Raw genomic sequence first — 13,483 nt, 5'->3', positions numbered from 1 at the left:
TGCAGGATGGTCCAAAAGAGTGAGCATATTCTTCTGGAAGAAGTCCTTTGTGAAGTGCAGCGTTGTCCTGTTGAAAAAGCCAGTCATCACCACCCAGACGAGGGCCTTCAGTCATGAGGGATGCCCCCTGCAACATCCACACATAGCCAGCTGCCGTTTCACACCCCTGCACAACCTGAAGCTCCATTGTTCCATTGAAGGATCATGATGGCGCGCCCCCTCCACTGTGCCGTGTGGAAAATATCTCAGGTGTGATCTCCTTGTCATGCCAGTAACATTGGAAGCCATCAGGACCGTCAAGCGAGAATAAAACCTTCTTCCACCTTTCAATGTCCCATGTTTGGTGCTCTCCTGCAAATTCCAAACTTTGAAGGAGACAAGGCCTTTGAAGAGCTTTTGTCTTCTTAAAAGCCTTCTCTGGCAGATGGCGTCTGATGGCTATTGGACTGCACTCGGCACTAGTAACAACCTTCATTTGGGCCAAGGATGGGCCCATGTCTTGACGGACAGCCAATGGGATCCTCCGGCTCAGGGCAGCGCATTTTTTACATTTTTCGACTGCTTCATTTTGATCAGGAGTGGTTTTTTTTAGTTAAATTTGACTTTGTTTTTTTTTTTAAAGCACAGCACATTGGTTGGAAAGGTTCGACAGTGCAGCTGTACCTAATGAAGTGTCCAGTGAGTGATAATGAAACACATTGAGGCCGGTGCAGTGAAGTGAAATGCTTGTGATATATGAGAGAGGTCTGAGCATTATTGGGGACGGCCGCCGAGTGTCAGGTGAGCGCAGCGTAAGCTTGGCGTCGTTACTTCGTGACCGTGAGGCCGCGGTTCAAGCGGTCAAAGCGCACATGTCAGGCTAATGACATCAGAGCTTCATTTTGCTGAAATATGCATAAATAACCATTAGGAGGAGGAAGGCAGCACAATAAATGTCAGCGCTGATTGAAGGCAGAGCTTTGAGAGGTGCTGGTGTGACCTTTAGGCCGGCAATCACCTGGGCCCTTGACCTGGTTTCTCCTCATTCATTTAATCTTTCACAGCAAACCGCAAAAGGTCAGATTGCTCACGTAAAATCATGTCTTTTGTTCCTTTAGCTGAAAAGGCCTAAAGTTGTTTGAATGAACGATGCCACAATGTTATTGGGATCAATGTTGTTGAATGAATGCTCCAACAGTCTTTCCTATGCATTCACTTGTTATCAGATTTGTTATCAACATTTGGCACTCGCTCATGTACACATTATAATGGGACTGTCAAAAAAGCAACTAGCGACTTGGTCTGATTGGACTCTGCGATTATAGAGATAATGAATACCTGACACTAAAGTTACAGTGGTGTGAAAAAGTGTTTGCCCCCTTCCTGATTTCTTTTTTTTTTTTTTTGCATGTTTATCACAAAGCTTCAGATCATACACAAATTTAAATGACAACACAACTGAACACAAAATGCAGTTTTTAAATGAAACTTTTTATTATTAGGGGAGATTAATTGAGATCTATCGGTCTGGAAATGTCATAAAGCCATTTCTAAAGCTTTGGGACTTCAGCAAACCACAGTGAGAGCCATTATCTACAAATGGCGAAAACATAAAACAATGGTGAAGCTTCCCAGGAGTGGCCGGCCAACCAAAAGACCCCAAGAGCGCAGCGATGACTCATCCAAGAGGTCACAAAAGACCCCACAACAACGTCCAAAGAACTGCAGGCCTCACTTGCCTGAAGTTAAAGTCAGAGTTCATGACTCCACCATAAGAAAGACACTGGGCAAAAACGGGTTCCAAAACGGAAACCACTGCTCAACAAAAACAACATTAAGGCTCATCTCAATTTTGCCAAAAAACATATTGATGATCCCCAAGACCTTTGGGAAAATACTCTGTGGTCTAACAAGGCGTGTGTCCCATTACATCTGGCGTAAAAAATATGGCGGTGGTAGTGTGATGGTCTGGGGCTGTTTTGCTGCTTCATGACCAGGAAGACTTGCTGTGATAAATGGAACCATAAATTCTGCTGTCTACCAAAAAATGTTGAAGGAGAATGTCCGGCCATTTGTTGGGGACCTCAAGCTGAAAGCAACTTGGGTTCTGCAGCAGGAAAATGATCCAAAACACACCAGCAAGTCCACCTCTGAATTAGGGGTGGGAATCTATGGCCACTTCACGATTCAACATGATTACGATTCAGAGGCCTGCAATGCTACAGTATGATAAAACAATTATCAATGCATCTCAATGCATATTTTTCTGCAATTAATATAGTTTGTCAATTTTTTTAGTGCATTATTTTATATATATATATATATATATATATATATATATATATATACTGCTAAAAAAAATTAAAGGAACACTTGGAAAACACATCAGGACACATCATACCCCAGGACGCCATCCGTAGTCTCATTAGGAGCATGCCCCCACGTTGTCAGGCATGCGTACAAGCACGTGGGGGCCACACAAACTACTGAGAATCATTTTGAGTTGCTACAATGACATTTGAGCAAAATGGACCAGTGTGCTGCATCATTTTTTCACTTTCATTTTTGAGGTGTCTTTGATTTCCCCCCTCTATAGGGTGATCATTTTCATTTCTATCAAATGATGTGTCATCATTTTGTTACTAATACATCACCCACTTATTATCAGGAAAGATATTCAAGATCATTTCCCCCCCAGTTTAGATCTGATGTGTTTTCCAAGTGTTCCTTTAATTTTTTTGCGCAGTATATATATATATATATACATATAATTTCTTTTTATTCACTGTGTACTACCATGACAAAGCATATTTGTAATGATCCGGCGTGGGTGAGCTTCTTTCCGGTTGCGGGGGCATCTCTGGGCCTGCTAGTGTGTGGCCCCCGGTGCCTGTCTGCCTGTCTGTGGGGTGTGATCTCTCACCGGTCTCGGGGGTTGGCTGTCCTCCGGCCCGCCAGCGCCCTGTTTCTGGTTGGGATTGCCTTTCTGCGGCCCCTTGCTGGTTTTCCCGAAAGAGAGGGCTCTCTGGGCTGGCTCTTGGGGGGTTGAACTTTGTGCTGCCTGCCCCTGTGGGCCTGGTGGCTTTTTTGTGGTGGTGGGGGCTCGGCCTGGCTATTTGGGGCGGGGCTTTCTGGGCGGTGGAGGGGGGCCCCTCTCCTTTTATGTATTTTCAGTGACAATTACACGCTCACCCACTCGCGCACTTTCATATACAGTACATGAAGACTTGCACACATACAGAGATACCTGTACACACATACATATGCACACTCACAGTACGTACGTACTTCCCCACATTACTCACTGAGTTACCCAGGGTGTTATTATATTGCTGGTTTTATTACAGCGACGGTGATATCAGCAATATGATGATAGTTTTTACAATGATGTGCATTACAGTTATTGTCATTGTGATCACTATCATAGTTAATCATTTCATTACTACTATTATGTGTGACTGTTTCAATGCAGTATTGTCATTGTGATCACTATCATAGTTCATCATTTCATTACTACAATTATGTGTGACTGTTTCAATGCAGTATTGTCATTGTGATCACTATCATAGTTCATCATTTCATTACTACTATTATGTGTGACTGTTTCAATGCAGCATTGTCATTGTGGTTGTTGATATTATTTTGCCCCTTCCGTCAGGGTCTTTATAGTCATCACAGACATTTGCTGATGTAGTCCTGTTTGTTTCTGTTGTTTTGTTATTGTTGTCGCAATTGTTGTTGCTGCTGTTGTTGTTTTCTTTTCTCTTCTTCTCTGTCCCCTCCTGCTCCGGTCCGACCGCTCAAAATTAGATTAAATAAATTAAATAAATTCTGTATAACAGGGGAAGTGTATCTCACACTTTTCCCTGGCAGAGTAAATTTGTTGAGAACGTGAGGGCATTTAGATGTACAATTCTATCTGCCTTAAAGGCTGGACAGGACAGGGAACAAAAAAAAAAGGCTTTTCATGCTGGAAAACCCTCCAATGTGGCTGAATGACAACAATTCTGCAAAGATGAGTGGGCCAAAATTCCTCCACAGCGCCGTAAGAGACTCATTGCAAGTTATCCCAAACGCTTGATGCAGTTGTTGCTGCTAAGGGGGGCCCAACCAGTTTTTAGGTTTAGGGGGCAATCACTTTTTCATACAGGGTCATGTACCTTTGAATTTTTTTTTCATTTAAAAACTGCATTTTGTGTTCAGTTGTCTTGTCATTGACTAATATTTACATTTGTTTGATGATCTGAAGCATTTCAGTGTGACAAACATGTAAAAAAATCAGAAGGAAGTGGGCAAACACTTTTTCACACCACTGTATGTGCGACCTATCGAAAGGCGTGTGTCAGTAAAGCGGCTTCGACAACCACCCATACGCTCCTCGGAATAGACGTTGCAGAAAGTTCTCCACAAACTGTCATAACCAAAATTCTTGCTCTCTTTCTTCTTCATCTGCTACACAGGATCATTAGGTGAAGACAATATTGACTCCCATTGCACAAAATCCTTGAAATTGCCACAAATGCGCCCAAGAGCGCACATACACTGCAGCATTTTTTACTTAAACACACAGCAATGCGTGTGATGTGTTTTTGCGCATGCACGTCACTTCCCAGACGTTTTGCGTTCACAATGACAAGTTGCTTTCTTTTTGCTAATATGAATGACCACATAAAAATGGGAATTTTAACAAAAACTCCAAATTGGGCATCATATTGGGCATCAATGTGAACATAGCCTACATCACATTCAATCCACATTTTTGCCAACATTTTGCTTTTCAAAGGCTGTGCTCTTAAACTTTTGATCAGCTGATGAACAGCCTATTTCACTTTAATGCTTGCAATAAATTGCTTACTCTTTTGTTTTGGTCTCACTCCTATTTCTTCTCTTTGCGTGTTGAAGTTCTACTTAGTACCTCCTTAAAACCCAACAGTGCAAAATGTACATTCTTGACATTTTTCAACTGCTCTTAACATTTGGATCAGGAGTATATCAGTGGTGTCCTTGTACTAACATTTTCTAATTTTTCGCAACAAACCAACCAAAAAGACTTTTCAGGTGCAATTAAGATTTAAAAAAAAAAACGCCTTTTTTCCTGCAGCTCCATTTCCTCATCTGCTCATTTCCTCACTTTGACAACTGTGCACAGCGGAAAATGCAGAACGGATACGCGTATGCAGGACACACACCGCCTGGCGTCCGCAGTGACTGCAGGGACTTAAAGGATGCTTTGTGCGCTTGAGAGGAAACGCACCTGAATGGCCGCCAGGTTCTTCTGCTCCTGCGAAGGTGCCTGGTGGACGAAGCGTAGCCAGTTGGCGTAGCGCGGGTTGCTAGCGTCCAGGATATACAGAACATCCCCCTTACTGCCACGGACCTGGAGGAGGAAAAATTAACAATCATCTTTTATTCGTAGCCAGAAGAAGCAAATCCTCTATGACCGGCACATGATGGATGTCTCAATATGGCCGCCACTGATAACTACATCATCGTGTGTGTTTCAGCTTTCACATATAACACCAAAGATACATTTCTACTGCTAAAGCTGCCACATAACTGCTTGTGTTAATACTTAACAGACTCCTTGTCTTCTTCTCCAACTAATACAAATAAAAATTACACCTGTCACCGTTTCCGACAATTCAATTATGAACATATTATAAGAGAAAATGTGTGTTTTTACATGAAATGATTTGAATTTTATGTTTACTTGTTCACTTACACAGCTATGGTGATGGCTCTGAGCTGCTTTTCTTCCAGTACCTGGATTATGTCATATTAGAGCCATACTGAAAAGAAAAACTATGCCACGACAGGAAAATCGTAAAATTGCAGGGAAAAAGAAACAAGTCGTATTGTTTCCATGTAATATTAAGAGAATAAATAAAATTTTAAGAATCAAATTCAATAGACTTGAAGTTAATGAAATATATTGTTTATATATGTGAGCATATATTTTCCTCATAATTCAACTTCAATCTTGTAATGTCTCAAAAAAGTATTTTAGTTTAAGTTGTGAACTTTTTTGTCCTGAAATATATTATATAAATTAAACATTTACCCGGTTTGCTCCCACATTTCAAAAACATGCATGTTAGGTTAATTGGCGACTCTAAATTGTCCATAGGTATGAATGTGAGTGTGAATGATTGTTTGTCTATATGTGCCCTGCCATTGGCTGGCCACCAGTCCAGGGTGTACCCCGCCTGTCGCCCGAAGTCAGCTGGGATAGGCCCCAGCATACCCACGCGACCCTAATGAGGAGAAGCGGCATAGAAAATGGATGGATGGAAATTAAACATTTACATTTAAAATTTCAAAAATTCTCAAAAACATATAAAAATATATAGCTTTTTAAATAATTTCATTTTTTACCCTTAAAAAAAGACACAATTTTCTCAAATATCTACAACTGTATTGAAAATACATGACCATCCCTCGCCACTTTGCGCTTCAAATTCACAGCTTCACTCCCTCACAATTTTTGTCAAATATATTAGTATATCATGCTATTTCCTGGTTGATTAAGGCCTATTATTAGTCAAAAATATGCATATTTAAGCACAAGTTACTCGTTTTATGGCTAAATGAGGTAAAATACAAATATAAGGCCATGAGGTGTCAGTAATGCTACTGTAATGTTGGGTGAGACACACAATCACCACACTTAATGGGCAGAACAACAGGCTTTTATTGCACATTTGAATGATCCCACACAGACTACTGTAGCGTGTAGCGGCCGTAACCAATGCCAAGGTAAAAATGAACTCTCAACTCACTTGCAGTTCGCCTACCACTCACCCCCCCGCACCAAAACACATTTAGAGCAACACACACAAGGATGTGTTCTATTTATGTCTTATATGATGTGTACTATATTGGGTAATAGGAGTGTTAAGGTGGCTATAGGGGTATTACTTTATGTCTAGAGGTCATAAACCGGTTTTCTATGCTCTAACTACCAAAATATACCATTTATCAATTCGGAATCGTACTTTGCGGAAATTCACTTATCACGGTCAGTCTTGAACAAATTAACCGCCATAAACGAGGGATTACTGTACAGGTGAGCCCTACTTTTCACAGAGGTTACGTTGTGGAACCACCAGCAAATAACTAAAATTCATGAGTAATTGATATGCCCATAAAAATTTTGATTTTTTACACACGGCTCGCTCCTCCCCCTCCGAACCCTTCTGCTAGCTTGACATTGACGTTTTCCTCTGATTTCAATCAATATTCGTAAACTGTATAGCCAGCCACCATTAATCAATGATAATGTAAGATGATCCATGAACAGATGGAATGGGAGTTACGGAAGAAAAGTTTTAAGTTTCAATTTCGCATGTCACAGCAACTATGGTGCGTTCAATGGACGCCTAACAAAGAAATGAAATCTCAACGCTTGAGAAAAAAACATAATCAGTGAAGCATAAAGACATAAACATGTAAAAATTGTGGGCTTTTTAATTTAATAGTGGTACGGCAGTCCTTCGTTTGTGGTGGTTAATTGGTTCCAGGTCCGACCGGGATAAGTGAAATTCCGCAAAGTAGGATTTGTTTTTTATAAATAGAATACTTTGGTAGTTAGAGCACAGAAAACCTGTTTACCATCTTCTAAATATGTTTGTTTACATTCTTAGATCCCTCTAGACATGCTATAACACCCCTATAGTCACCTTTACACCTCTATAACCCAATATAGTATACATATAAGACATAAATAAGACTTGTGCTCCTGTGTGTTGTTATAAATGTGTTCCCGAGGGGATCTGAACGGTGGGTGGACAGGAAGTGACGTCGGGGGTTCAGAGTTGAGTTTCAGCTTGCTGTGAGTTAGGGCTGCAACAGTAGCCCATGTTTTTATCAGGGATTTTTATTTGGGATTATTGTGCCTCTACTCCCTGAGCTACCACCTAATCGTGGTGGGGGGGTTTGCGTGTCTCGATGATCCTAGGAGCTAAGTCGTCAGAGGGGTTTATGTCCCTGGTAGGGTCATCCACAACAAACAGGTACTAGGTGAGGGACCAGACAAAGAGTGGCTCAATAGACCCCTTGCCCGGAAGCGGGTCACCGGGGCCCCCTCTCTGGAGCCAGGCCAGGAGGGGCAAGATGGCCTACACCAATGTTGCACGGCCGGGCACAGCCCAAAGAGGCGACATTGGTCCCATGAGTGGTGAGCTCATGGGAGTGGCCAAAGGGGTCAGGTGCAGAGTGAGCTGGGTGGCAGGCGAAGGCGGTCCGATCCTCAGCTACAGAAGCTAGCTCTTGGGACATGGAATGTCACCTCTCTGGAAGGGAAAGAGCCTGAGCTGGTACACGAGGTTGAGAAGTTCATGCTAGATATAGTCAGAATCACCTCTACACCTCACCTAGTTGCCAGAAGTGAGAGGCGACGGGCAGGGGTGGCAATTCTTGTTGCGGCCCGGCTTGTGTCCTGTATGTTGGAGTTTTACCCGGTGAACGAGAGGGTAGTTTCCCTCCACCTTCAGGTGGGAGGACGGGTACTGACTGTTGTTTGCACTTATGCGCCAAACAACAGTTCAGAATACCCACCCTGTATTGCCAGCAATAAGTCGGACCCGTTTCCAGTGTGGGTTGGACTCCTCCAGGGCTGCCCTTTGTCACTGTTACTGTTCATTATATTTATGGACAGAATTTCTAGTCAGCCAGTGCGTTGAGGGATTCCGGTTTGGTGGCTGCAGGATTGAGTCTCTGCTGTTTGTAGATGATGTGGTCCTGCTGGCTGCATCGAGCTATGAACTTCAACTTTCACTGGATCGGTTCGCAGCAGAGTGTGAAGCGGCCAGGATTAGAATCAGCACCTCCAAGTCCAAGTGTACGGTTCTCGCCCGGAAAAGGGTGGAGTGCCATCTCCGGGTTGGGGATGAGATCCTGCCCCAAGTGGAGGAGTTTAAGTACCCTGGGGTCTTGTTCACGAGTGAGGGAAGGATGGAACACAAGATCAACAGGCAATTGGTGCGGCATCTGCAGTGATGCGGACTCTACATCGGTCTGTCATGGTGAAAAGAGAGCTGAGCCAAAAGGCAAAGCTCTCAATTTACTGATCTATGTTCCTACCCTTACCTATGGTCATGAGCTTTGGGTAGTGACCGAATGGACAAGATGGAGTTTTCTCCGTAGGGTGGCTCGGCTTTCCCTTAGAGATAAGGTGAGAAGCACTGTCATCCGGGAGAGACTCGGAGTAGAACCGCTACTCCTCCGCATTGAGAGGAGCCAGATGAGGTGGCTTGGGCATCTGGTCAGGATGCCTCTCAGATGCCTCCCTGTGGAGGTGTTCTGGACAAGTTCGACCGGTAGAAGGCCCCGGGAAAGACCCAGAACACGTTGGAGAGACTGTGTTTCCCAACTGGCCTGGGAACACCTTGGGATCCGCCGGGAGGTGCCGGACGAAGTGGTCAGGGAGAAGGAAGTCTGGGCTTCCCTGCTTAGGCTGCTGCCTAAGTGGTAGAAGATGGATGGATGCATGGATGGATGGATGGGTGGATGGATTATTGTGCCTGTTGTGAAGTCAGCTGTACATGCGTGCTGTACGTAGTGCCTCTAATATCATCTATTTAGGGCTATTAGGGTGAATGACATGCGTTTTCTGTCAAATTATTTTCAGAGAACAAAACAAAAATAAAAAATTCCTTTTTTTTTAACCAAAAATCTGCAAAATTTACATGGCTATGAATGCGGAATCGCAAATTTGTGGGTATCCACTGTACAAATACACAGTTTCCCACCCTAAAAATACAACTTCAATCTCGCAAATATCCTGCTTTTTTGTCAAAAATATACCACGTTACACTCTTTAGTTCATGACACTTTTATCATAGTGTCATTATTTTGTTTTTTTAGAGAACCACCCCTCCATCGTATAATGTTTGCAATTCCCACCATTATATTTTACCATGAACATGCTAATAGTGATGTTCTTTCATGTAACTTTGTTTGCAGGGGGGGGGTATCAGACGACCTTCCAAGGTTCTCCAGAAGTCCTGCCTAAAGATGTCGCCCATTCCACCGCAGCAATTCCAGGTTCTGATGCTGTAAGAGCAGCTTCAATGGCAGTGTGGAGTGGAGCTTCTTCGCTCCTCCTCTCCTCTTACTCTCTGGCCCTCTCATCTTCCTCGGTCCTTTTCTGTCAGGCCTCTCTGGCCGCAGATGCAGATGCAGATGCAGATGGCGCTGACCCCTTCTTCTGTGTCTTCGGCATCTTGGAGACTAAATGTTGGCACTCGTCCGTCAGCTTGACTTTACGTCAGAAATCAGTGCGCACAACGTGCATTTTAAGTGCAGAGCACTTGCTTACTCGGTACGGTGCACATGAGTTCTGCGTGCTCATTGGACAGTTGAACTGGGGAAGTGCCGAGTAAGCATGGACAGCGCCACTTATCAGGTGCGTGCCTACGGAGTCAGTGCGTTGTGCGCTCATTGGATGTAGAGGGCACGCACGTCAACCGTACTTGGAGCGAATCGGGTAGCCCAACGCAGCCCGAATGCAGCTAAAGTTCCTCCTGCACTACAAGTGTTACGGCGTGTCTGCGTGCTCCCAAATCCGTACTGAGGAGGCACTCACCACGTACGGATCCCCCAATTTTGCCCATGTTTTTGCAAGTGGACAGCACGCACTTGCAAGTACGGCAAGCTGGGACCGGGGCTTTGTTCAGCAGTAGTGATGAGTGATACCACCGATTTCATTTCCGATCCAATACTGTGTAAAATTCAGGCGGGTATCGGCGATACCCATTCTATGCAGACACTTTGTGCAAATTCAGCTAATGTGCCTGGTAAACTTTAAAAAGTATTTAAGTGTATTTCATATCATAGCATAAAAATTACATTTGATTAATTAATACTGCACTTTTTAAAAAATTTTGCCCATCATCCACAATCCTTGAACACACAAGAACACACAACTCCACACAGTGTCACCTCCAGAAGTTCTCCAACGACACAGTCATTGTTGGTTGTGTTTCAGAGGGGAATGATCTGGAATACAGGACGGTCATCAGGGACTTTGTCAGCTGGAGTGAGCTTAACCAGCTGCAACTCAACACCAGCAAGACAAAGGAGATGATCATTAACTTCCAGAGGAAAACATCTCACTTCACACCGGTGAACATCCAGGGAGCGGACATAGAGTTGGTAGACAGCTACAAATTCCTGGGTGTTCACCTTAACAACAAGCTGGACTGGTCCGTCAACACCCACGCCCTCTACAAGAAGGGCCAGAGTCGCCTCCACCTGCTGAGAAGACTGAGGTCCTTTGGTGTGTGCAGGACTCTTTTACGGACCTTTTATGACTCTGTGGTGGCCTCAGCCATCTTCTATGCTGTGGGCTGCACGGAAAGGGACAGGAGCAGGATCAATAGACTGATCAGTAGAGCCAGCTCTGTCCTGGACGGTCCTCTGGACTCCGTGGAGGAAGTGGGGGAGAGAAGGATGTTGGCTAAGCTGACATCCATCATGGACAACACCTCTCACCCGCTACATGACACTGTGGGTTCCCTTAGCAGCTCCTTCAGCAGCAGACTGTTACACCCACGGTGTAAGAAGGAGAGGTTCCGCAGGTCCTTCATACCGACCGCTGTCAGGCTCTACAACACCTGCACCACTTGAACCATGTTGTAGTCACTATGTATTCTTTACTTGCGTATCTTGCCTGCTGCTGTAACAAGTGAATTTCCCTGCTGTGGGATTAATAAAGTACAAATACAATACAATACAATACAACACATATGTCTTTCTCTTTCCTGTGCGTCCTAAAGATATAAAAGCAGATAAAAACAGACAGCTAGAGCTTTCTCTTTTACTGCACGTTATGGGATCCACCACTATTAAAACATCTCCAAAAACCTCCGACAAGGTTTTATGGTTTTATATCCATGCTGTGACCATGTAGTCACAGGTACATTCATGACAGCATGTAATACTTACTACAGTATTTTGCGTATTTTGTTTGCTTTCTCGGCGCATTGATTTCACATGGCAACATAGAAACGAACACCTACGAACACCCAAAAATAAAAACACAAAAGCAGCGGCAGCATTTTGAATATGTAACTTTACCTTTTGGAAGTGGTCTGAGGTGTTGTGAGCGCGGCGCTGACGCGCTGTGGGCGAATCTGTGGTGAAGCCCCTCACTAGCCGGCTAGTAGCTACTCGGTGTGGTAGGGCTGTCAATGCGGCAGTAACGTAGTTCGGTCGGCGTAACAATGTTAATAATAATAATAACAATGGCGCTGTATCTTGGTTAATATGCACGTCACATTATGTGTAAATGGAGCGTTGTTGGCGCTTTTTGAATACTTTTTCAGGTGATTTTATAGGTGGTAAGTAAGTCGCATACATGCAGTAATGAGCTGTCTCTTTTTATCTTTTTATATCTTTAGAAAGCACCGAAATATCCATATTTCCGTATCGATCGGCACATTAATAATAAAGGACAGCATTAGCATTGATGTACAAAGTTCATCACCTCCCACATGAGCCGGGTGTCAGAACCTTCATCCAGCTCGCACGGAAGCTTCTTCTCACCTGCAAAGGGTCCAAACTTCTCACCCTTTAAGAAGAAAGACCAAAATATTTTATTATAATACTTTTTTTGTAAAAAATTAAAAAAATAAAAATAAAAAATACATAAAAGCGTACTGATGATTGTGTTAACAGTCGTTAGCGCCATCCTTTTGCAGCACTTCCGGGGGGCGTGGTCATCGAATGATGGTTCACAAACGTCATCCTTACATTGAATGCATTGATTTGAAATAGAGGCTACATGAACATATCCTATTATATGCCATTGAGATGTAACTTGGCGTAAAGTTGACTTTTCTTCGTGTTTGGCTAGCGAAGTGTAAAAGGAGGACTGGGAAACGAGAGGAGAAGAAAAGGCGTGGGGGGGGGAGTTGTGTTGCTACGTGGCACTTCACGTCACAACTCTCGCACTCTGACAGCCAAGCGGCGACCAAACACTCCTAATTCACAACTTGCGCAGTCTTAACTTAACCAGGGTCTTGTAGAAAAGTCCAAACAACGAACCTTTTTCACTCTCCTGGCCGTGAACAGACCGATTCCATCCTGGACCTTGGACGCCTTCAGGGAGAATCTATGCGGCACGTACATGCCCAGCATTGTCTTTGCTGCGCAATTCTACTCAAGGACAACAAGACGGACGTCAGACGTGTCGGACGAGGCGAGGAGCCATTGTCATTTTGAATTTGGAGCGGATCTTGTCCTCAACAGGCAGCCAGGTTGGACTTGTTGCTGCTCCACAGGCAGGAAGACGGCGGCGCGCCCTGATTGGTCCAAAAAGTTTGTAACCAGAAGCTACCTTTGCTGTTATGACTGTGAAGCTACAAGGCACACAACACTGAAGTACATGAAGAGCCATTAGGAATAACTAATAAACACAGTTATCCCTTACAATTTCTATACTGTGTACACATTACACAATCAAATGTGTCCCATCAGCCTGTTTGCAATAAGATTACTTCCT

The 13,483-nt window shown here is 43.8% G+C and overlaps 1 protein-coding gene across 4 annotated transcripts in view; it reads right to left on the bottom strand.

Annotated features, from left to right (window-relative positions):
• The window catches only part of prdm5 (PR domain containing 5), a 127,010-nt gene extending 113,736 nt beyond the window's left edge, over positions 1 to 13,274 (bottom strand). For 3 of the 4 annotated variants that reach the window (XR_008572739.1, XR_008572738.1, XM_054790468.1), the window contains exons 1-3: positions 13,027 to 13,274; positions 12,467 to 12,550; positions 5,234 to 5,356 (exon numbers count right to left, since the gene is read on the bottom strand). Coding sequence is in view for 2 of the 4 variants with exons in the window: in XM_054790468.1 (XP_054646443.1) it covers positions 5,234 to 5,356; positions 12,467 to 12,550; positions 13,027 to 13,119 (300 nt within the window). In the remaining 2 variants the exon portion in view is untranslated. Of the gene's footprint in view, positions 1 to 5,233; positions 5,357 to 12,466; positions 12,551 to 12,639 lie in introns of all 4 variants that reach the window. The other variant, XM_054790469.1, reaches the window with a different exon arrangement.
• Positions 13,275 to 13,483: the final 209 nt, after the last annotated feature.

The sequence above is a fragment of the Dunckerocampus dactyliophorus genome, chromosome 10 (genome assembly GCF_027744805.1).
Source record: "Dunckerocampus dactyliophorus isolate RoL2022-P2 chromosome 10, RoL_Ddac_1.1, whole genome shotgun sequence".
NCBI classification, from domain to species: domain Eukaryota; kingdom Metazoa; phylum Chordata; class Actinopteri; order Syngnathiformes; family Syngnathidae; genus Dunckerocampus; species Dunckerocampus dactyliophorus.
Note: the sequence above shows the minus strand (reverse complement) of the source record. Positions and strands in the feature narration are given on the sequence as shown.